Below are 26,038 nucleotides of genomic sequence, written 5' to 3' on the forward strand. Positions count from 1 at the left end.
CAGGCAGCTCAACTCAAACACTAATGGCCATGTATGAAAAGAGGTCAAAACATAAGCTAGAACTAGCATGAAGGCAGCTGATGTCTCTCAATATGAAGCAGTAAATACTTACAGCTCCTGTACAAGCATGGTGTACAAACATAACCTTAGAATGATGCAGCAAACACTTCCAACTCTTTTACAAACACAGCTGTAAGTGTAGAAGTTCCTGAGTCAGTAGGATTTCTTTACTTCAATGAACATTCTTGGCTTGCTTTCAGATCTCTCCCTTTTGGCAGGTTGATCCTTGATGTGTCATTTAGCACCTTAATACATAGTGGCCACAACTAGATTTTTAACAAGAACATTTCATAGTATTTTATGTTTTCTACAATAATTTCTGATACACACTTCAGTTTATATTCCTTAAGCTTTACTAAGCAAAATACCCATTAACATATTCTATAAAAGCTAAAAAGGTGCTACCACCTTCCAAATGAAAATATATCATAACAAAAGAAACTACCTTAGCTTAACTTAGATGCAATATAGAGCTTTTATTCAGTAAGCATCAGGCACAGAAAAGCCGTAGTACACACAGTGCACATGTTTTGGAAAAACATTGTGGCAAAACACTGTGTAGTTATTCTTGATTCAGCATCACTTTATGCTACCAAAAGATATTAGAGATTTCAAAATAAGATAGATGGTTTGTTTGTTTGAGTTTTTTTTAGCAGGATGTAGTACATAGTGTCATTATGCTCACTGGACTGAATTTTAAGTAAGTTAATGTTCTAAGTTACAACAACTGTAAGGTGCTAGTTTCATCTAACTGTGCTTTGTTTTGTCCTGAGAATTGGCATGGACAACTTGTTTTTGCAACTCTTCGTGAAAAAAAAAAAAGCACAGAACTGAGTACGCATCCTTTTACACCAAGATGACCAGTAATTCAGTTATGATTGGCTAAGTTCCCCATTATACATAGGCAACTTCTTCACTTAACACATCTGAGCAAAAATTCATGGTGCTGAATTTCTTGTGCATTGAATAATTTTCAGTAGAAAATCCAGAGTAAAATTCTCCTTTCAGTGACTTTTATAGTTGTTTTAATACATTCCTAAGTGCACCAACTTTCCAAATTTCAGCTGATACACAGAAAGAAAATCCAGCTTACACCTTTCTTCTTGGCACTTCACTATCAGAACAGTGGTAACTTCATTAACCCTGTAAAAAAAAAAAAGAAGGGGGAATGACAACTTAACTGCATCATGAAAATAGGCCGGGAGACATCTACACACCCAGGTATCACATATTTCAAGCAGCACCTTCCAGTTTTTCAAGTCAGCTTTTAAATAGGACTGTATTTTAAGGATATAGTAAAATGCTGTGGGCTAATTTACTACTTACAAGCATGGATTCTCTGCATGCTGAAGTTACAGTAGTCATAACCTTTGTTTGCTGCTGTTTAATCTAATCCAGCTGTCTTCAGTATTGTCTTTGTCTAATCCTGCTTTCAATTACATTTTAAAACTTTTTTTTAAACATAATTTCTCAGTTTCTTTGCAAGGAAACTGAATATTCACAAGAGCTATAGCAAATAATTTTGCTACACTTAGAAATCAATAAGAATATCAAGTTTATTCTTTGCTGGTTTCGAACACCACATATTAGAGAGTGCCATCCTAACATCCTATACAATAATGTGAAATTAGTTCTTTTTTCATAAGCACACATCCAGCTGAGCAATAATTACAGTGAAATGTGCTGTCATCTTTCCAAAGAATAGTAATTAGGGAAATGAGCCTGGGTGTCTTGTATGCTTATGGAAACATTTTTTCTTTCCAGCTAATGATCATCCAAATAGTAAATCATTAAAAAGAAAATGGAAAAGGGCGTGGATAGTGGCTGTCAGCAGCCTTGTGCACCAGCTCCAAACTCTGCCATCTTCCTTTGGAAAAGAAAGCATGACGATGCAAAAGTTAAAATTCTTCATGCTTCTTTGGAGAAAAAAAACAAGTACAGGTAATTAATCTTGATATTTATTATTGCTAATACTTAAAGAGAAATCTCCCATGCTTCTCTCCCTTCATTGATCTGGAAAAACATCTTTATATTAGACTATCCTTATTATGTGGGGCAAAGAGAGTCAAAGACCATCTAATACAAAAAGCAGCTGTGTATCTATGATCATTACAATAATTTAAACCAACACCTAAGAGCACAGGCATGTCTGAAACCTCTCTGCCTGAAACCTTAGAATCATCATCTGCTTTCCTTTCTCTAATCAGACCAATTTTTAATACTTATACTAGTGTGAACTGATTGCCAAGAGGAATGAAAAAGACCTCCTGGGCTGTATCACTGCTCCATTGCGCTGGAAACAGGAATCATTCCTGTTAGATACATGGGTAACGAGTACCTAATGAACAAGAATCCGGAGCTCTTTTTTGTTTAATGTCTCAATGTCAAATAAACATTTAAACAAAGTAAGTACTACCAACTCTTGGTATTATTTTATATTGTTCAATTAACACTACAAGGGTAACTGATCCACCTCCTTTGCAGTTTTTCAAGTGATACACACCAATCTGTTATATGACCAATGCACCAATAAAAATAACACTTTATTGGGACTTAGGACAACTAGCTTCCAGAGATATAGGAGAAGCTAATTCAAACCAAACAGCATAGGTGTGATTGTAACTCTTACCTCTCAAATCGTATGAGAGCTAATCCTAAAGCCCTTACGGCAAAGTTTTATCCTCTCCACCATTTAAGTGAAAAATCATAATGTTCATTAACAATAAGCACCTCTTTTTTTTTTTCCTCTTTTTACCTCAAATACAGAAAATCTCTGTGAATTTCCCCTCAATGAGTGAGCAGATTCCAGTGAAAACCATTTTCTTCATCTACAGCTAATTTTGAACTTGTTCAGAAAAACACTTTTTATAACATAGGACACATCAGCACTGAAAGAAAGGTTGATAAAAGTTGTGAAGAAGGAGACAGCAAAGCAGGACTAAGAGACCCTTGTTTACTTAAAAAATGCTTCCCTCTCTTCCAAATACTTTGACCCTTTTTCCCTTTTTTTTTTTTTTTTTTGTAGAACAAGTAAATATTGTCAAATCTATTCAAAATTATATCCTTTCCGAGTTTTTGTTTTACTTCCCCCAGGAAAAATACATTTCAGGTTTTGCATTTGTTAACCAATATACTGCATACAAACCACAGGCATGTTAAGACACAAAGCAACACATTATATTTCACCAACCTCACCGTCATGGAGCAGGTTCGTGTATATTCCTGAAGCATGTCATTGCCCACTTCGAAGAAATTCCAAAAGTGTGATGGCTGCTACTCATGCTCAGGATATAGAGATTTTTAAAAAAGATAACGCTCCACAGCAATATAACTTAAACAAAAATTCAGTAAAATATTGGAAAAGATAGAACACAATATTAGAACAATAATGCGTTAGGGCATTATGCAAGATTTACAAACACCTTAGTTATGACCTGCATTAAGAACTACAAACAAGCTAATAACGCACAGCTCATGGTTTAATCCTAACACAATAACCAGAGATACATATTTTTTTTAAAATGTTTGATGTTTGACATACAAAACTGTAATTATAGGGATATTCCCATCAAGCTGTGCATAAGTAATAGCAAACACTCTATAAAAGCCTCATGCACAGAAAGAACAGGCCTAACAGCACCTCAAAGAGCATGTCTGTGTAACATTTGTTATTTACCACGGTCAACAAATCACTCTTGCAGAACAGGTTACACATTTGTACTGAAACTCCACTGCCTTCATTATGACATCAAAGAGCTTCTAATCTAGGAAAACATTAGGGCTGATCTGGATCTCAGAACTGGTTTGTCATGACAGTATTTTTCTTTGACCATTTCTATTTTTATGGACAAATATGTATCATAAATTACATATTATACGTTATACTAGGATAGATATAATATTTAACTCTCTTTTTTATACTGAATGTATGCCTAACTCCCTCATCACCTTTTTTTCCCCTTTTGTGTAAAAAAGTTGCAATAGTTTTTCTACCTTGAAAAACAGAGATTTATTAGATCTTTTAATTATGTAAATCCAACACATCCTTTAAATTCTGCCTATATACCTTACCAAAATATATTCTTCCCACGATTTTCCCCATACACTTTCAATTTATGATTTGGGGGAAACCATGATGAAATTACAAACCATACTCATTTGTTTTGTAGTAATTTATAACCTGCTGAAAATTGGATAAAGCTTTCCTATGCTTCAGTATTTATTGACACAAATTAATCTTGCTTATATATCAATCCTTGTTTATACCATGAAAAATCTGTATTTAAATCTGTGTTCTGCTACTGTACTGACCTTTGAAAAGTATCTGTTCTGACAATTCATCAGTACAATACAAAACTTACAAAAGTTTGGCTGTATATGGCATGTTAAACACTTAACTTTCTGAAACACTCAGCTGACACGCTTTCAAGTTCATTTTAAAAAATATATTCAGAAATTCTTGGAGTAATAAGAGTAAATAAAAATGACAGAACATTAAAGGAAAATAGCATTATTCCTTACCAGACATATTAACCTGGCTGTGACTTTTCCTTCCCGCACTAAAGAAAAGAGAAATTTAGACAGATTAAGCATTCATTTTTTAAAACATAAAAGCTCTTCCATTAAACAGAAAAAAAACCACATGACTTTAATGATTATCGAAAAATCTAATGCTAACTGTATTCTTAAGGTACAATCTAAGTCTAACTTCTTATTTTTTATTAAACATCACTGTAAAACACTGGCTTTAAAAGGTAATCTAAACACAACTGGAGTAAAATGCCTGTTTTTAAAAATGCCATGATACAATAAAAAGTATTCATTATAAACAGAAGTGCAAAAATGTAGCCAAGTGAAGTATATATGGCACATTGTTGAATCTTTTGGTGACTTCTTTGTCCACCATGAGTTAGTTAATTCATATTAATTTCAAAAGAAATAGGCAAAGAGTAATGATAACTCAGCAAATGCATTATCAAACCCCTGGGGTATTTTTTTTCTTTTCTTTTTCCTATTAGTGGAACTGGCACAGAAAATAAGTGTTAAAAATAGAAAATATTGGTGAGAGGGGACCTACTGTAGAAGTTTTTATTGTCTTTCCAGCAGTTCCTACAGGAAAATTATATACCGCCCACAGTCAGACTACTAATATTTATGTATTAGATACTAGCATATATTAAATACTAACATCTATGTACTATAAACATGATACAGACATAAAATACATTGTATGAACAACATTCAAGCACCTAAGCAGCTGAGACTGTTGGCTTCCTTTACATTGGCTTAAAGATCCTACCTACTGCTCTACTGAGCTCTCAGAAAAGGAATTCAAAAGTACTGTTGGAAAAAATGGGTAAAAAGTAGTTCACAGTCCATTGTCTTGAAGTATATAAAAAAAAAAATTAGTAGGCAGCTCTAAAAGTAGCATTTTAGTAGAAAACATCATGTAAGAGCCCCAGAAATTCAGTTATGTGGTTATTTCATAGTGTATCACATTAGAAATATTTCTAGAATAGGACAGAGTATCTTCATACTAGAAACACATACATTCACAAACTACAGTTGAGTAGAATAGCATGAGGGGAAAGATACCAAAACTAATAGACAGCTAAATATAATCCACTTTGGTTTGCTGGCTCTATCCTAAAGACAGACAATTGAGGAGCATCCCACAATAACATGTTCATGGATGGGCCACAACTGTAAAAACAAATGCATTGAGTTACAGTAGTTATATGCTCAAAAAAAAAAAAAAAAAAAAAAAAAGGGTTGGTTTGGGGTTCCTTTTTTTTTGTTTGTTTGTAAATTACATCATCCTCAACATTCTGTAAGCCTATGTGGAATAGCAGAGTAATTTTCGAGCAAATTCACCATTTTAGATGGATGCGTTCATTACCTGTCTACAGCAAGGTATTATTTTGGATTACTCAAAAAACAGCTCAAGATGGTAATCAGACCATTTTAGAAAACTTGTTCATAAAAATCAGACAAATGGTTTGCAGCAGATAACTTAGCTCTACAACTGATATTACAACTTTAACTTAAACATCTAACAGTTAAATGCAAAATGCACAGAATTATTTTAGAGCTGAATCAAAGCCATGATTCATTGCAGCAATGCAGTCTCTCTTTTGATAGTAGGGGATTTTAACTGACAATTATCTTTCTCTCAAACATATATATTAGAATTTTAAACTGCGTTGACCAATTATTTTCAAATATAAAGCATTAAAATCCACTTCTGGGTTTTATTACTCAGTTGTAACTAATAAGTCAAAAAGAGCTTTCTGAGTGGTGGGGATCATGAAGGGAACGTGGTAGAATGTTTGCAACGAGAAAACATTAAAGGAAGATACTTGAAAACATTATTTTTTGAAAATTCTTTTGAAAAACACTACAATTTTTTCCACTGAATTATTTCTAAATATGTAATTATATTTCAGTGCCTTCCAGTGGCCTTGCACTGGGAGGACTGGATTAGGCTGTTAATTATTAGGATCCTACATTAACACACAGAGTTTCATTCAGAGACTTGGCATTTAGTAATATTACCATATTAACAAAGAGACACTGCTAGAAGATTAAGACTTGAAATCCCAATTAAATTACATGATCTGTTTTCATAAGCAACTGTCCAGAACTGTCTTAATTTTTGTTGAAAAATGCATAGAGTTAACTACAGAGGTGTTCTTTTCATTTTCTGTGAACAGACCACCCGTGGTATTATAAATCTATTTTTCAGGGAAGACAATCGACATTTTCTCTGTTAACCTCCCCAGTAATTGAGTCACATGCTGTTAAAAAATTGAATTATACAACTGATTGACAGTTATAATGTATTTCTCTTTTTATTCATCAGTGTGATTTTTCTTCCTGGATCTCAGAAGACTTAAAGAATGGAAAATTAAACAATCCTTTAATATTGCCCTCATGTGAATATATGAAACTGAAAAAACATAGATATTAATTTAAATAGCATATTGTCTTTGTTACCTGTGTGATCTAGTAACACCTATTTGATCTAGGTAGGAAATTTTATTTTAGTAATGATGAATTTATTTTGAAGTTTTATATTTTATGTCTCATTAGGATTCTCAGTTTTAGAGATGGTTCAATTGTTTCTATACTTACGCTGTCGACACTTAAAGACATTTAATAGCGACAGTGTAGGTACATGGAGTCTACAAAATTACAAATTTAGACTATTTATCATTATGCAGCAAGTTACTCTAGAATAGCATAAAGGTGCTGAACAACCTGATAGTCAATGGAATGCAAAAGCACTGAGTCACAAGTAGATTACCTTAGAATTCTGTTTCGTACAGCTGTGTTTCAGAGTTGACAGGGAGAGGTTATTTTGCTTTGAACAACCTGTAGATCGACTTCTGTTAGAATTAGGTATTACCTTAGCCTTTCATCTCCAGAGACCAGGGTTCAAATATTTCAGTGAACCTCAGTTTTCCAGACTCCAACTACGGTGCTGTAGGACCAGACTAATACAATTTTTTCTGGGAGACCTGAGCTGTGGCATAGCCTAAACAGCACCATATAAAAAAATCAAACATTTCAGCTCATTGCAGCAGACACAGGTGTCAGAAATTACACTAACTAGCAGTCTTAATGCCTAAGCTTTAATAATCACAGGCAAATTAACACTTAATTTGTGATGTTTGGGGGTTCACTGTACAAGAAAGAGTTTGCCAAATCAGCATTTTTCCTGCTCCATTTCTGTAAGCTACACAGAAATTCAGAAATTGCACAACTAGAAGTTTGCTAACATAACACCACTGACAAACAAGCAATTCACAAAAAAATTACCTTGCAAAAGGTAATAAATTACAGTGTTAGAAAGCTTTGAAGAATCCATAGAGATCTCATATTTCTGGTTAAGCATAAACGGTTTGGACTAACAGAGAATTATTCTTGTGAATATTACAGAAGCACTGGTCATGTCTAAACCAAGGTATTTTCATTATGAAAACTACCCACGCAGATTATCAGTTGCACAGGATCTGGTAGTTTGTTTCTGTGTTGATATTTACATTAACAAAGAAGAGGAAGGAGAAAGATGTCTCCATGAATACACCTTGGCTTGATGAGAATCAGAGCACTGTTACGGCATTCTGGAAAAACAAAGAGCATTAGTTATGCTCAGTTAAAACAGTTTTGCCAAGAGAACAAACATATCAACCACTCTTCAACAGCAGTCATTGTGTTTTCCATGGACATGGTGCCATTATATTAAAATTATTCACTTCTAGGTCACATTATTATCTGCTTTCTCCAGATTTCACTCAAAAATATAAAAACAGGAGACTGGGAGGAAGGAAAAGCCCTCTAATAAAAAAATTGTTTTTTTCAATCTGAAAAATACATGCTCGGCATCCATATTCTAATTAACTAGACATCAATTGCTGATCCAAAGATTAACAATATGAAAAACAGGAGTAGCAGATAAGGTTGTATCTACAGTATTTAATCACAGAAATTAAGTCAGCTAGAGGGAAAGAAGCAATTTGCAAGACCATGTCTATCATCTGAGGTCAAGACAAAATTAATCAGCAAATGCTTATCTGTATGGTCTTTATTGAAAAGAAGCCTTAAATTCATCATTAACTGTAGTAAAAATTCAAAAGAGGCAAATCTAAAATTCTCTTTTTTTTCTAAATATAGGAGTGAAATATGACAACTCCCAAGGGGAAGGCTGTCAAATCTCAAAACTCTAAGTTACCTGTAACAAACTTTCCTTTATTTTAATAATAAAATATCCTATTAATTTCAACTCAGCCAGTCAAGATGAATGAACAAACCTATGTAAGATACCAGAATATTGAGCATAGTGGGACACTAAGGAAACATCATTCTGAAAGGGCCTGAGAGGTCACACAGTAGCCTGAACGAAGACTTTTAAATACAGCTGGTTTCATCATTATCTGACATTTTCTGTATATTTCTGACTGCTAATATATAGGGAGGGAAAGAAAGGAGAACCAAAAAAAGCTTGGAAAAGGGCAGGAGAGACTGAGATGGTAAAAGAGTTAGAGGGTACAATGCAAAAGGAAATGAGACAATGAAAATTAGACAAAAGGAAAACAGGGAGACAAAAGAGAATAAGTTAACAGATATAATAAGCAAATAACCAACTGCAGCAGAACTAGGGAAACAATTGTCCCCCTTTACCCAGCACTGGTGAGGTATCACCTTGAATACTGTGTACAGTTTAGGGGCCCTCACTAGAAGACATCGAGGTGCTTGAGTGTGTCCAAAGAGAAATGAAGCTGGTGAAGGGTCTGGAGAACAGGACTTATGAGGAGTGGCTGAGGGAATGGGTTGACTAACCTGGATGAGAGGAGGCTGAGGGGAGACCTTATCGCTCTCTTTACCTGAAAGGAGGTTGTAGCAAAGTGGGTGTCAGTCTCTTCTCCCAAGTAACAGGTGATTGAAAAGAGGGAAAGGCCTCAAGCTGCGTCAGGGGACTTTTAGGTTGGATAGTAGGAAAAATTTCTTCACTGAAAGGGTTATCAAGCATTGGAACAGGCTGCCCAGGGAAGTGGATGAGTCACTATCCCAGAAGATATTTAAAAGGCGTGTAGACGTGGCATTCAGGGACATGGTTTAGTGGTGGACTTGGCAGTGCTAGGTTAATGGTTGGACTTGATCTTAAAGGTCTTTTCCAACCTATACAATTCTATGATTCTGTGATCTGCTACTGTATCCTCTGTCTCTCCAAGGTTACAATCACAATGTTCTCATCTAACTTGGGAAAAGCACTTCCAAAATAAAGCACTGCAGACATTCGAGATTTTCATTTGACCTTCTCTTGCAACAGTTCTTAAATCTATTCACCTCATAAAGCTCTTAGATTCTCATACGGAAAATTCTACCAAAAAATTGTAATTGCTACATGCCTGACAGATTAGTCTAACATTCACATAGTTATCTTTCTCTACACATGACACAAATTTCTCTCCTAAAATCCTAGTCTGAAAACCCTGTCCCTTTCTCTAAGGTACCTTCTGTTTCTCTTAGCTATTTGCATAGGGAGTCATGCACAAATGTAAAGGATTGCTGAGTCTGGACTCAGACTTCAAGCATTCTGTGGTTTTAAATGCACATGCAGAACTGTAAAGCAGAATTTATCTACAAATGTATAAAACGTAGTGAGTCATCCTATCACTATGACAGTGATTGCGCACAGTTACACTCTGAAGTGCATCCTTCCCATTCTTACCTAGTTATATCCTGTGCAAGATGTATTTTGCCTAACATGACAGATCTTAAGATTTTTCCTCTTCCATTTCAACTGTCTTCTAGCAAGGAGAGGTTGTGACACATTACAAACAACATTACTGCACTACTGAAAGAGGGATCACAGGATAGCAACCCACAGTTTCTTCACTGTAAGGACTTGGCCAAATCACCTATGTTTTCTGGAGGAAGGAAGCAAAGGATGAGATAAATACCTAAGTCAGCACAGCCAGCTTGTCCTGAAATATCCTTAAAAAGTTTGCCAGTCTGCTGCTGCCTCCAAACCCTTGTTGCACTCTCATACCCCGGCATGCTGTTCTGTCCAAAGAGCTGTATCCACCTGAATCAGTTCATTTATCCACTTAGAGTGCTGCTTTTCCAACAGATTGTGTAGCCATAATTTGAAGGGCAGTGTACAAAGGTACAAAGGTGAGGATAGAAACTCCTTAAGCCAGCACTGTCATTAAAGTTGCAGTATAATGAAACTATGGCCTAAGTAACTTGCCTAAAACTGCACTCCACGTCAAAGGAAGATGGCCAGAAACTGAACTTAATGCTCCATGGCATGTCTACACTCTAATTTAAACATGACAGGGCAAGTTCACTGCCCAAGGACCAACAGGCACGGACCAACCTACGTTTGTGATCGTGAACTCATTTTCCCCAAAATACAGTTGCCTTGTGCTAACTTCAGCCGAGCGTGCATGGGCCTGAGCAGAGGAAATACCCCACAGGCTTTTGCGTCTGCTCACCTCTATAGCTCATACATTCTCCCTCACTTTATGATATAGCATCACAGCAATGCAATGATGACTTTTAAAGTCTTTAGAAAGACTCCTTTCTCCTTTGTCTTCAGATGGCCATTAAAACTATCCACAGCAGCACACATCCTGAACGTCAAAGCTGAGGCTCCTGAGGTCTCTGCTAGTGCCACTTTTCAGGCTCATGTTCATTGTGGCTATCTCCCAACTCCTTCTGAAAACCACTGGGGCTAACCCATGTGTGTGCGGCAGAGGCTACCAGAGACACTGCTCACCAGAGACTGCTCCGTGCAGTCGAGCTCCTGCTTCTGGGGAATGACGTGGGAAAAGAAACTGCTGTTGGAGCTCAGCTGTGCTACTTCACACCAAGGGTCTGCACTGAGCAATTTTTTTCTTCTAAAGGGAAGAAGTGACAAGAACTGCCAGTGCTATGGAAACTTTTCACTTTTTCTTACCAATATGATGCGTCGTATCCTGATATAACCTCAGGTTTATCAACACTCTTTTAAGACTGGTGTGACAGAGTAGCATATTACTTGAATGTGAATCTTACAAGCTTCGTTATTTTATTATGCATTTCCTTTATAACTCTTTCCCAGCCCCCATTGCACATTAACATGAGGAACAGACTGACTTTAAGATGATCATGCCTTTAGTCCTCATTCCAAACTCCATTCCCCTATGAGCCTTACTGCACATTTCTTGCCAAGATGACACCCTTTGGATGCAACAGTTAAGGACGTCAGGAAAAATTCCTCCCACCTCATAACCATTATTTACAAAAGTGAAAGGTGGCTTGCAATTTCTTTCTTGGGATTGTTTAAGCCATAGATAATCCTTCTCTATTAGCTAACACACAACTCCTCCATTTGATTAATTTTCCACACGTGGCTTGAGCCTTATTTCTAGTATGTCTTAGCATTTAGATTTCTGATGTAATGGTTTTAGCTGGGATAGAGTTAACTTTCTTCATGGCTGATGGCGTAGAGCTGTGCTTTGGACTTAGTATGAAAATAATGTTGATAACACACCGATGTTTCAGTTGTTGCCGGGTAGTGCTTGTACTAGTCAAGGACTTTTCCAGCTTCCCATGCTCTGCTGGGTGCACAAGAAGCCGGGAGGGGAGGGGGCACAGCTAAAAGAGCGGATTTAAACTGGCCAAAGGGATATTCCATATCATGTAACGTCATGCCCAGTATATTAACGGGGACGGGCTGGCCAGGGGAGGGAGGCAGCAATCGCTGCTCGGGGAGCGGCAGTGTCAGTCAGCAGGTGGTGAGCAGTTGTCTCGTTTGTGGTTTTGGGTTTTTTCTTCTTTTTATTAGATTATAATATTGATTATGATAATAACAATAATGATAATTATTTTATTTTCATTATTAAACTGTTCTCAATGCACACTTTTTTTTTTTTTTGCTTTTGCTCATCCGGTTGTCTCCCCTGTCCCACAGGGGTGGGGGGAGCGAGCGGCTGCGTCGTGTTTAGTTGCTGACAGGCTGAACCACGACACTGACAACTGAAGCTGACACAGAGTTACAGCCCACTGAAAGAACCCGTGCTTCTGCATTATGCCTGAATTCCAGTGGTCTCTGGAAACTAAAACCCAACATATTCACATGAACGCACTAACAGCTTTTCTCTTGAAGACAGACCACTTAAATTACAACAACGCATAATGCAAAGTGTAAAAATAGAAATATACTATGTTCAGGTCAAGATTCATATCTGCATTTAAATCCTGTTCTAAAAATCAAGTATTACTTACTCTCACTCTCCTAGAAATCCTTCTATTTTAAACCACGACAATGTGATACAAGAACTCCCGGCTACTTAAAGATCTGTTCCAAAGAGTATTTTTCACATTCTGGTATATCTGTCTGTCAGAGGCACTCAGAGAACAATACTTCTGTTTACCTTTTGGTAACACACTACTACTCTTTTTGAGAGGTTTTTGATACTTACTTCACAGTAGGATCAGATAAAACTTTAAAAGTTAACAGCACAATTTAGTGCATCATCTCTTGCAATCCGTGGCATTTAGGATGTGGTTGAAATTCATAAATGAGCCATGAAAAATAAAAATATGCATTCCTTCCATATTTGTGTTTTATAAAGTATATGAATTTAAAAGATGAGGAAGAAAAGGGGGAAGATATGCACCATAGTATTGCCATCTCAAGGTTTAACTCAATTCTCAAGTGTTTTTTATTTGCATAAAGCATAATTTTGCATGAAGGCACAGCATAATTTATGATTATTTTCTCCACTGAGACTCCGACACAGCTATTAAATGATAAATCTGCTGAAGGCAATTAATCTCTCTCTAGCTCAGAAGCAACTAATACATTATCAAGGACTTGTCTGGGCCAAAAGTATTTCTCCCATCTTCTGCAGGAAACACTATGAAAATGAAATTTGAGGGTAACTGAAAAGAAGGAAGCTTTAGTTTTCTTCCACTTTACGTAAAAGAAGATCTCTTATTTCAAAGGAGAATTCTGTTCCTAGAAACTTTGTTTCTATACACTGAAAAAACACTGATATTTTGATAGCTTCTAAGTGGTATCCTTTTTTTTTTTCATGTGCAGAGTCTACTTTTAGAAAACGTTATCTAATAAATTTTAACATAGACCTGAGGACAACAGCATATGTTTAGTGAGTTGTGTGATGCTACAAGAAGTGCTAAGTAGAAGCAGCTCAACTAGCTCAATGTGCAAAGGTAAGATTAGAAAAAAAAAAAAAGACATATGTTACAAAAGCAAAGAGGAAATAAACAAAATTAGCCAGTGGCCATCCAAAACACCAGTCTGCATTTCAATCTTTACGTGTACAGTGTACTGTCAGGATATTCACACAAATTCTTTTTGAGAAGCATACTACAAAAAAAGTTAGAGATTAACTAAAAAGTTACAGTCAGTTCTAAGTCAAAATGACTCGATAAAAGAAGAAAAATAACTTTGGGAGGGGATTAAAAACCTAGGTACTGAAGTCCCAAAGTCTTTTTGTTTTTTTTTTTTAATATTGAGTCACTTAAATTTTTCACAGTCTATGAACAGTAAGTACATTGACTGCTTTGGATTAAGAGTCAACATTTACTGCTCAGGTATAAAGAATGAAATTGCAACTGTTGTAATGTTTTTATTATTTAAAAACCTCCACAATTTACAACAAAAACAAATCCTACATAATTGATTAGCTCCCTAATTCCTGAAACCATTAAGACTACAAGTTGCCACATTTGCAAGAATTTAAATATAATCTAAGTTATCATTCCTTTAAAGTAGCAGTGAGCAACCTGAGATGAAAGAGAGTTGGGGTTTGGTTTTTCTTTCAAACAAATTATGACTATTAGAGTATGTTATTTTGAGTGACTTGGAGCATACGTTTCTGCTGAGAAACAGCAAAAAAAAATCATCCATAAATAATCTTGATCGGGTAGCAACGCTACTTGCTCTATGTCAGGCAAACATCCAGCCAAAGGCCCTCTGTAGAGTAAATGGAGATACAAGATTCCTTTTGGAGGGACTTAACCTCCCACCAGCTATGCATGTATGTTAACTGTAGCTCTTCCATATCAAAACATAAGACACAGATATGAGAATACAAGGCCCTGCTCCATTCCTCTCTCCCATTCCCATTTCTCCTGTCTATGCATTTTAATTCCCTTCATGTGTCAGCCTTAGTTTTACCAACGTTTCAATCCCTTAACTCAAGACAGCCTAAAACCACCCACCATTTTGGTCAGTCATTAACCCAGCTGAAGACTACGCCAATCTTGAAACGGGCTGCTGAGTACTAGAAGTGATGTGGTGAAATTGAAGTGACAGAAGCACACGCTGGAAAAGCAAAATTGTTTTCAGTACAAATAAGCTGTCAAGTTACCCGCCCATTCAGTGATGTTTTCTCTCTTCTCCAGTCTAAACTTATGGGGGAACTGAGCTACAAAGCAATACTATTCCTCTCATTAGTAATCATCTTACAGGTTTCCTTGCTCCTCTTCCAAGGACCTTCTAGATCTTGCAGACTTTATTGTTAAAAGCCATTTAAAAATGCTTTATGTAAAATACTTCTAGTCTACTTATCCTTGCTAAACAACTGCAAACATATCTATACTCCATGGTGTATAAGCAGAAGGCAGTTTGCTAACAACACGAGAGTTCACATCAGCTGCTAAATGGTGCTTTATGTCAGTAAATTGATATACAGGATGGTAGCAGTAATCCTTTAAAATGGTTAAAATTTCAGAAATCAGAGAAAGAAAATTGTTTTGGGAATGCGTACACTGCCTAGGCAGACTATGAAAACCTTGCAAGTCAAGAGTTCAACAAAGCATTCAACACAATATTGTCAAAATTGTCTTCATCGGTTACAGCAATATAACATACAACAGCTTCATATGATTCCATCTGTTAGAAATGTACCCAGTGATGAGAACGAAACAGCAGAAAGCTGCTTTGCTCCCGAGAAGATTTGAGAGCCAGCACCATTCTGTCACAGTATAACACAACCTGAAACAGCTGTAGCCTCATGAGATTTTAACAGCTTAAGGGAAGTACATTCTGGTTTTGCACCCTTTTCACAGACTTGAGCTTTCGGCTGTCATCAGAATGACTTGCCACCTTCCCACTCCCCCAAGTACAACCACTTCTTCGAACATGCTGACAAAAGAGGAACAGGGTAAATTAGTTCTGGGCCAAAACAAAGCAAGCTAAACCTTTTACTTAAATACTTCATGAAAATTAAGGGCTTCTGTGCTGTCCAACGCATCAGCTCTACCAGACTGTCATCATTCCATCCTTTAAGCCGTGAGCACCACGGTGTGGACAGTATCTGTTAAAACAGCCTAGGTAAATAATGAAGCAGTAAGATATTGCGTACGTTCAAGTGTCAAGGCTGCTCAACAGTCTCCAGAAGGAGACGTCTACTAGAACGGTCAGCCTCAGGTTCCCTTTGCTACTGAAACTCTTGTAAGAACTTGAGAGTATGCTAATGGATTGATTTTTAAAAATGATTGATTTTAAAATTTCTTTTCCAGAAATGCATTTGTTTTATACTGCTAGGATGCTCACTAAATAAAAGACAAGTAAATATTAACTCCTAAATCTAGACAGTATTTTCAAAATATTGACAAGAAAGGACCAACAGGATGAACTAATTTTTCTTCCTAAAAGCTACCAGCTTCCTTTATGTACTGCCTTACTCGGGGCCTAAAATACCCTTACAACGAGTGCCCCAGGAGACACAGCTGCCTATACAATGTGTAATATCTAAGCTTAACACAGTGTAAATGAAGCACAGGAAACAAGCTCTTTTAAATGGTTTTATTACAGAAAAACAAAAGGCTTACACTTGACTTAAAAAAGCAGCATTTTTTCGTGAATTCAAAGTTATTACTGTGAAGTTGCTTTAAGAAATTTAGAGACTAAAGAAAAAAACTAAAATGCCAGATCCCCCCTCAGACAGCATCTAGATTACTTGCATGACCACAGCAAAACCCTTAATTTCACATCACTTCTGACAGCCAGTATATGACTTGTATGCTTTTCTTCTCCCTGTGTCTTGTTGAATATGGCTGGGAGAAGGATTTGGTGAAAATAGCAGTACTTTTCAAGTCTAATTTTCAACAGTTCAGTACACATCTGATTGATATTACAGTTCAGAAGTGACTGGGACACGTTTTCCTAACTCTAGCAGTTGCATTACTGTTTTAACAACAGATCCCTGTGCGACCTGTTTCTTACACAGCATTTATCATATTCACGTCCATATCTCGGAAGATTTCTCAGCAACTTATTTGGCTACTAGTGATTATAAACAAAAATAACCACCAAAAATGAAGGCTCAGTTGAAACAGTTCTTAGCAGTACAGTAGAATTCAGAATTATTTTTATTACACACCATAGAAGGAACAGCAGTGTTCCCGTGACCACTTCATTTTTTTTAAGTCAAAAGCTGCAGGTTTCCAGCCTGAGCTAAAATTAAACATGTAACTGATATGTATTTGAAATCTTAAGAGAAGAGACAAATCAAGAAAACATATTGCTGCCTTAATAGGCCTACATTTTCACTATCAGCACTGAATTGTGCTAAAGTCCAAAGAAATTTACAGGCCTGTCATTAAGTGATTTAAAAAAAAATGAACCAAAAAACCCCAAAACAAAAAAACCCAAAACTCAAAAGCTCTACACCATGTTAAAACACAGTTTCTAAACACATTTTTAAGCAGCTTACTCTTCAAATATATGGTATAATTACACCTCAAAGATTCTGCCAAAGAAAAAAAAAAAAGAAATAAAGCAAGAAAACTCACAATGTACGACTAGCTGTAATGACAAAAAAAATGAAAAAAGGCCAAAAAAAAGGGGGGGGGAACCGTATCAGACACCTTCTACTCAGTATTCTATTAACTCATTTTTCTCCCCTCCTCCTGGAAAGGGAAAAAGGTTGGACTCAAAATCAGACATGGAATTTTTCTGAAAAAAACTTCCTGATCTCCTTAGCTGTCATTTATACTGTTTAATAACAAAAATCTTTGAAGTCAGGCACCTACTTACTGTATTCTGCACTGCAACATGAAGCCAGCTGTTACCAAGCTACCTAAAGAACAATAAACAAGTTTCTTTCCTACAAGGAAAAAGGATGCAATACATTTTCCCTGGTTATGATTTATATCATCATCAGGTTTACTCAAACACAGAACTTGTCTATTTAAGCTTACCCACATCTTTTATTTAAAATTCCTTAATTTAGTGCTCTAGCATCGTAGTTTATATGATCAAGCTGCCTTATAAGGAGGACATTATAATATGTATTATACAGTCATAGAGCCTTAAAAAAAACCCCAAACACCCCTCACCCCCCAAAAAAAAACCAAAAGCACAAAACAAACAAAACAAAACAAAAAAAACCCACATAAAACCCGGCACGAATACTAAGAGGAAGAACAAAGTAAGTTTAGTTTCTGTGGTACTCTCCATGACATCAACGCCAAAGGCTGCTTTATAGCTTATCCTTGGCGATTTTAACCCTGGACACAAATTAGTCCTTTTCAGTCACGGGGTTGTATTAAAAGTGACTTTTATGATTAAACAGGTAACAAAAATGCATGATATTTACCAATCTCTATGAATGTTAATATTATGCTCCATTAACTCCCTCCTTCAGAGTAGGTAACAGTCTCAAACAAAAGCATCAACACCAACTACCTCAAAAATATACAACATTCTTAACTAAACACTGTAAAACTTTTACATCATTCAAAAAGCTTGTCATTAGAGAGTTATGCAAAATATGAACACCCTCTGACTGTTTATGTCTGTCTTCATCAAGTTGCACTGTGGATTCAGAAAACTTAAAGATCATTTGCACTGTAAGTTCATGTAAGCACTCATACAAAACAATTTACCAGGCAATTATGTTCTAAAAGGTTTATAATGTAGTTTTCCAATATTTTTAGCTGCTAAAGTGCTAACAAAGACTTAATTTAGCATATAACACCCACATCCTGGATCAAGTAAACATTCTTGACTGCAAATAATTATATTATTACACGGTAAAACAGTCCTCCAATTCCTTGCAATTTACATTTAACTTGAGAAAATAGAAAAGTTTGTTTGGTTTTTTTTGCCCAAAATAATGTGCAACAGGTAAAACACGTGACTCTTGGAAAACTCTAAGTTGTCTTTAGCTATCAGGCTCTGAAAGACTTTCGGATCTCCTAATCTTTCTTAGTTTTCAGCCTTAATTTTATATGAATGAGAGTTTAGCTGGTCTATAATAGTAGTAGTTCATCACATACACCCAGGTCAAGTAACATTATCTTTATCTCCCTATTCTGAAAACAAAGAATTCAAAACTCTTAAAAAAAACAGTGTAGAATTGGACCTGCAAATTTCTTCAGTTTAAATTGCTCTTTGTTGATCTATTAAAGACAATTAAGAGAACATCCATAATTTTTTTCTGTCAATTTCTGAGAAGATTTGAATACATGCAAATCAAAACTACCATAACGCAGACAAAAAGGTCCTCTTTCATGAAGATCATCAATAAATGACTACCTTCAATAAATAAGTCTATTTGGAAATTCTAGATAATTCTTTTGCTGAACAAGTTAGTCTTTTTTCTTTTCCATTATGTCTTTCTGTTTAAATTCTCCATCTGAAAGTTCTGCATATTTTCCGTTCTTTTCCTCCTCTTGCTCTTCCTCACTGCCTTCGTCTGTGAGCTCCCGATCACCATTTTCCTTTTTAGCTGCCTCATGTTCATCTACCCCTCCATCTGTATCAGCTGTGCAGATTCCATAACACATAATGCTGATGACCCCCAGAGGCAACCCAAAGAGAAAGCATCCCAGAAGTGGTGAACTCTTGAACACAGACTGTTGAAACACAAATTTGTAGTAAAAAACACTTTCAGTGAGTATACAAAATTATCGCATTACTTCTCTTGTTACCCTGTGTATTTATTCAGAAACATCCAAAATGACGCAGTCAGGTTTTTTGGGTGTTTTGATTCTTTTTTTTCCTCTCCTCCCAGAAAGGAGGAGGCTTCCTCATTTTAACATTTCCTACTCTAAGTTCATAAAAAAAGACAGAAGTTCAAATCTTATAATGTTGCATTTGGATAGCTAATGTTAACATGCCAACTGTATATTCTATTCATTGTTTGAAGCTTGAGACACAATTCTTCTAACAGTGCTAAAATAACACTTTGAAGCGACCAGTTTAATCTCGTGTCTCATTCTGAAAAATTAGTTTGAGTAATAAGGGATCTGCAGAAACATTCTGTTATTAGACAGCTTCCTACTGAACAGCAGTTCAATGGCACAGGAGGAAGGACTTTGGGTTTCAGAAACTGATGGCTAAATGTTGCACATTCACAGAAGTTTGAAACCCACTCATACAGAAACAAGTAAGCTTCAATTTAAATTCACAGCACAGGTTTTCTGCTTGTGTAGGACAAGTGAAGAAATGAATTTGCGTACATCTTCCCAACAAAATGCTGTTAAGCATAATTAACCTATAAGAAAGACGATAAAAATATTTGCTTTAAAGCTACACCAAGTGTAGTATTTAATCCCCTTATGCTCTAACTAATTAGACTGAAACCATAGCATTTATCAGAACATGAAAGTGCTATCAATTTCAGTAAAAGGATGTCAAAAGGGTCAAGGAAAAGATTTTGAATTCTCCCTGTTCTATCCCTTAAAATACATGTCAGACTAATACAGAAAAGGAGTGAAAAATGAAGAAACTAACCTACACTGAATATTTAGCACACTGGAAAATATTATTTAAAACTTTAGTCAAGAGGTTCATTTGGGTTAAACCTAATGTAGATATACCTATAATATATACGCAATATACATATAATAGAAACAAACTTATATAAAAATATTTCTAAACCCTCTGGAAATATTTGTATCTTGATTGACAAGGGCACCATCTAATTCAACAGAAAATAAAACTTACCACTACAGTAGACTTGGCATCATAGATTATTCTCTTGATTCGTTGCAGAAGTCCATCACCACCCTGTGCCTGAAATTTCAAATGGAACCATGTCAAAACTGCTGACACTTTTCAGTTATGATTCCAAAAGTTCATTCTTCAGACCTTGCAATCTTAAGTCCCTTTAGAAGGAAATGAAAAGTAATTATTCTTGCATCTCATGATGGCCAGACACTCCAACTTCTCAAGCATGGATGAACATTTCAGTCTCATAAAAATTCTCTCACGATTGTTTTAAACAATAGGTGCAAACTTTGACAGTGGACTGGCACTCTTACCATAGAGGAACACTAGCAGAAACTGTCCTGATGTAACAATTATAAAATTGCAGAGATCTTCTGAACTTCCCTGCAGCTGATGGATACCTATTTATGGATTATGACAGAGGCAGTCAGAAAAATCTAAGAACTAAGTAACAAGAAGTTATGAACAGGTTAAAGAAAACTTGTGTCAAGCAGTGACAGGCTATACCTACACTGCCACCTAATTTAGCAGTCTTCAAAACAATCACATGAATCCAAAGGCAATTTGTCTGTTGAACAGGACTAGTTTTCACCTGTCTTGAGTTGCCAGAGAAACAAATGGGAAGATAACCTACATTTTAGAAGTCAACTGATCGGCACTGATCACAACCCCTCAAATTACAAGAAGTCCACAAAGATGTAACAGACTCACAGAAGGCTACCTATAGGGCCTTACAGAAAATAACAAGAAAGTCAAGGTGAAAAATCCAAGACTTCCCAATGAAGGGGGGGGGTGTGTGCGGCGAATGCTAAACTACTCAGAAATTTCACGGTGGTTCAGAAAATCTGCATCCTATTACCTGTTTATCAGCATTACGGTGAAGACTATCATTCCCCAACAGCCGCACAATTTCTTGGGCCTGGGTGTAGCCAAAGTAGTGCCATTTTCTGCCCATAGACACCATTTAGCTTAAATGAAGTCACATCCTGTATTGTCTGCTTTGTATTAGCACTCTCACACACATACAGAGATGTGAGTTTAGACAGACCTTTAATCATTCTGGCTGAAATATGGCAAAAAGGTAGAAAGACCTAAGTGACACAAAGCATCACAAATTAATTTCCTCAAAGTTAAAAACCAGAGAGAAACCAATTTCATTTGTTGTTTCAACCAGAAGGATATATTTAAATAGAGTCAAATAGATGTTGATAACATAATTCAATGCAATTAACAAAACATGAAAAAAAGTGAGAATTGAAGAGCAAAGAACTACCAAATAAGTTACAGGAATACCCCTCACCTTGCAGCTGGAAACACGGCCAGTAAAGTCATGAACAGCAAGCAAATTCACCTACATTAAGTCACTACATCAATTTGTCAGATTCAATAAACCAAAGCACACCATATGACTGAAACTACAGCATTATTTGTCATTACCACCTGATGACCTAAAACTGCTGGCGTAATGTAAAGCAGGATTTAACTAACACAGTAAGCATTCAATACACAGTGAACTGGGGCTTAAACCAACACAGGCTTCTCCCAGGAGGCAGCCAGATGATTTGTTAGCACTGCTCCCCTTCATGGCAAAGTCTTCTTGCCCGATAAGAGCAAATGAAAACTCTGATCCGTGATCTCTTTCCTCTTCCATACAGCACAGCCTTCTGTCCAATTTACAGAACAGTGAGGGAATAAGCAAACCTGAGTTTGTTTTGCCAACTTTAAAAAATTGACCAAGCCATCAATTCCAGATGGATTTATTGATTTAGTTGTTTTAACAAAAGACAGCTCATTTTTAGATTGCAATATGCAAAGCAAGATTACCACTGGTTTTTAAATCTGAACCTATCATTCATCAAGCTACTGGATTTATTAATTTACTGCCCAAAAGAAAGGGTAGAGTTGAATTATGCACTGTAAAGAAAATTTTAAACAAATGCATTTAAAGCAAATCAGGAGATGAATTAAAAGCTCTCAATTTACCAGTGACACCAGTAAAAGGAATATCAAGAGAAGCTGGCTAACATCATGCTATAAACAAACAAAAGCTTGCTTTCTACAAGAAGTTCTGCAGTCAGAAAAGCAAGCAATGGCACACCTCAGGAATTCACAATCACATTCACTGACAGCACCGACAGACAGGACAGGAAGACAAAACACATGGCACAACAATCAGAGTAACCTTTTTTTTCCTACTTTGGCATCTAAGGAAATAAACACCAACTGATATATTCCAAGTCAAAAGACAACTTACTTCAGCTGTACCATCCAAGATATTGTTAATAAACTGAACCATGTCTTCTGTGTTCTCAATGTGCCTATCTGGTAGAAAGTACTGCTGATTGGAGGTATTCAATACAACAATAGTAGGGATTGTCAAGTCACTGGAAACATAAAAGAGATAGTTTATACATTTAAAGAACTACTGAGTAAAACACTGCAATTCAAGTAATGCCTACATCATTTAAAAGGGTATCCATTAATCTTCACTTTGTCTGTGTTCTTTAAAGGCAAGAGGGAAGGGGGAAGAGAATCACCTGAATGGTATGAGCACGTGTCTCATTAATATATTTTCATTCACATCTGTGTCAGTGATGCTATTGAAGCTTATTGAATTTTACATACCCATACACATCAGGTACCCTATGACTTGACAATTAGTAAGTTATCACAGATAGTTGCCTTGTATATGAAATGTACTATTAGCACAATGCATTAAGTGTTTTAGTGGACAAAGGCAAAAGTATAATCCAAAAATTCACTCCCACACAGTCATGGTCCAACTGCTCAGCTCTATCAATCAACCTCTACCTGTTAAGTCAAAAGAATAAGCCATATCAAAGTTTTTCTACATCTCTTTTTTTGCTATGGCAGATAAGCTACAGAGTTTTTAACCAATTATTACTCAGCAGCTGACCTCCACATGCATAAGCGTTGTTTAGTAGCACAGAATCAGAAAGAAAGAAAAAAGCAAAGAAAAAGAAAAACCAAAGAAAAAAAGAAAAACAGAAAAAAAAAAGTTAGAAATTATCTCTGGAGATATCACTATAATCTACTGTTCAAAGTGGTATTAAATTCAAAATTAGATCAGGTTTAGGAAAATTTAATACTGCACAAGTACATTGTTCAACAAGATAGATTTAAAATACATTAAATAAGTAAGGTGAAAAATCTCCTCTACCCTCTACCAATTTTATACAGTTCTGTCAATAATGAATTTAAATACTAGGTGGCTTTCCTTTACAGAAGCAATGCAAACGGGTTTTTTCTACATTTTCACTATTGTCTAATAGTGCACCACCCATGTATGTTTGTAGTCCATGTAATAATGATGATGATGATTTTAGCCTTAACTATGGCTATCAATCCATAATCAATTATTTCATGAAAATATTGTTCAGCATTTATTCAATATTCCCATTTTTCTTTGAAGTCATAGAAATTACTCTAAATTTTCTCACAGATTTTAGGTGTTTTGTTTGTTTTTTAATTTAAATTCAATTCCAAACCTAGAAGTGAACAAGTCTAATACATGAAAATTTTCTAAACTCCTATAAAGCTGAGTAATATAAGACTAAATTTACAGACCACGCTCCCAGACTCAAGCTGAAAGCATGGTGGCACCTCAGAAAATGTAAGACTTACCAAAGTTACAGAGATAAAATAACTTCATCCTTTGAAAGGAACTTCAAAAAAACCCAATCAAACAACAAAACTTTGTCAACAGTGACAACCTGTAACATAAGATTCTCTATATACAATTTTCCCTTAACATTTTTATTCTCTATTTATTAGGAAGAAACAAGAAGTAAGTAGGAGGCAATCAAACCAAGGCAGGTGTTTTTACAAATGCCTAGTAACAAAGTTATCAACCTCTACCAAAATACCTCATTCCAACCAGAACAGACCAAGTTTTATTACTTGGATGCAGAAAAAGGTTGCTCTCCATCCAAAAAAGTGCTTCTACTGCATTTAACAGTCTGATAACTGAGGTTCTTGGAGTTGGTTGTAAAGCAGCTGAAAGAAACTCCATATACAAATTTTATATACTATATAGAGATCCATAAAAATTGCATAAGGTTTCTTCCAAGAGCCGAGGAATTAATACTCTATATACACCTACAGCTGACATTCCATTGATGTTGGAATATCAACCTTAAGCTATACACCTTAGCTTACACAAAGATGTATCTTTGCTTTCAGTAAAATACATAATACTTTGTTTTCTTTTGTGCAGTTTTAACTATACGATTTTTAATCAACAAAAGCATGTTCATCCACTGCTAAAGAGACATAAATTATAATGTCTACTAACGGAGTTACAACTAAGTTCGTAAGTGTACGTCTATCTTCTATCAGGGACTACTACTTCTATCCCCGCAAATCATACAATATTTTGTCCTTTGTGAAGAAACAGAATTTGTTCCTACGTGCATCTAGCACAGTAAAAAAAGTATTCTGCAACAGAGATCTCTTCAGGAAACTTTTCTATTTCCACTTGCTGCCACCTAGTGAAAACTGAAAATCTTGCAGCATGGTTTTCCTCCAATTACTCAAGTAGCCACAGGAAGAGCAGCAATTTACATAGCACTGAATGTATTTTGCTGCATTCTTTTGCTACTTTCCACTTATGCTGGAAATGTATACACTCTGTTTAGAAAATAATTAAAAGCCTGTGAGTACTTTAACAGCAGCTTCCCACATACTATAAATTATAAAACCAGGCATTTTGCAGATTAAGTCAAACAATCCAGCTGAACCGATTTTGCCACTAGATCACTACTGTTGTAAGTGGCAGTTCCGTCCTCTTCCCCTTCATTTTCTTCCTCTCATGAACGTCACCTCCCTCCCCTGGTTCTCTGCACATCAGTTCTGTTACTCAGCAGAATGCACAGGAAGATATTTAAGGGTTTTGTAGGATCAACAAAATAACTCCCCTACTCGCCTAGCTAAAAAAGTAAAAACTTTTCTGCCAGAAAAACAGACTGAAACAGCTCAGCAGACAGTCAGACATAAGAGCCTGCACAGAAGCAGCAATTAATGAAGTAAGGAAGGTCTCGCTTTTGGCAACTATAAAGCACTAGATCAATCACAACACTTCAGTTCAATTGAGAGACAGCTGTTTTTAAGTTAATTGTATTCAGGTGTTAATCTACAGACATCCTACAGAAATACAGGCTTTGTGCCCGCTGAGTCTCCTTGAAGCTCCTAGAACCTTTAGGGGCACAAACACATGCTTTGTTCACGTTTTGATCCCCAAGAAAGAGGTTTAGAAAACTTACAGAGCTGGCATAGACCTGTTTCCCCCTTCTTTCACTCAAAAGGCCAGAGGAGAACAAGTAGTTAACAGTAAAAGCCAAGCAACTTAACTAACTCCCTGATTATGCATTTTTAGACAAGGATCATAGTAAGGGCAAAAATCAAGCACCTTGGTAAACTACTTATTATTTCAAAATGTAACATGTACATATCAAGTGCAGACAGCATCTTCCATGC

General features: G+C 36.0%; 1 protein-coding gene across 3 annotated transcripts in view; it reads right to left on the reverse strand.

Moving 5' to 3' along the window:
- Nucleotides 1-574: 574 nt before the first annotated feature.
- The window catches only part of TMX3 (thioredoxin related transmembrane protein 3), a 47,690-nt gene continuing 22,226 nt past the window's right edge, over nt 575-26,038 (reverse strand). Inside the window, exons 14-17 of one of the 3 annotated variants that reach the window (XM_064443087.1) lie at nt 22,797-22,926; nt 20,540-20,608; nt 4,582-4,619; nt 575-1,203 (exon numbers count right to left, since the gene is read on the reverse strand). In XM_064443087.1, coding sequence (XP_064299157.1) covers nt 4,590-4,619; nt 20,540-20,608; nt 22,797-22,926 — 229 coding nt within the window. In that variant the 3' untranslated portion in view covers nt 575-1,203; nt 4,582-4,589. Of the gene's footprint in view, nt 1,204-4,581; nt 4,620-8,092; nt 8,187-16,376; nt 19,447-20,539; nt 20,609-22,796; nt 22,927-26,038 lie in introns of those variants that run through there. The other 2 variants (XM_064443088.1, XM_064443086.1) reach the window with 2 other exon arrangements.

The sequence above is a fragment of the Phalacrocorax carbo genome, chromosome 2 (assembly GCF_963921805.1).
Source record: "Phalacrocorax carbo chromosome 2, bPhaCar2.1, whole genome shotgun sequence".
Lineage (NCBI taxonomy): Eukaryota > Metazoa > Chordata > Aves > Suliformes > Phalacrocoracidae > Phalacrocorax > Phalacrocorax carbo.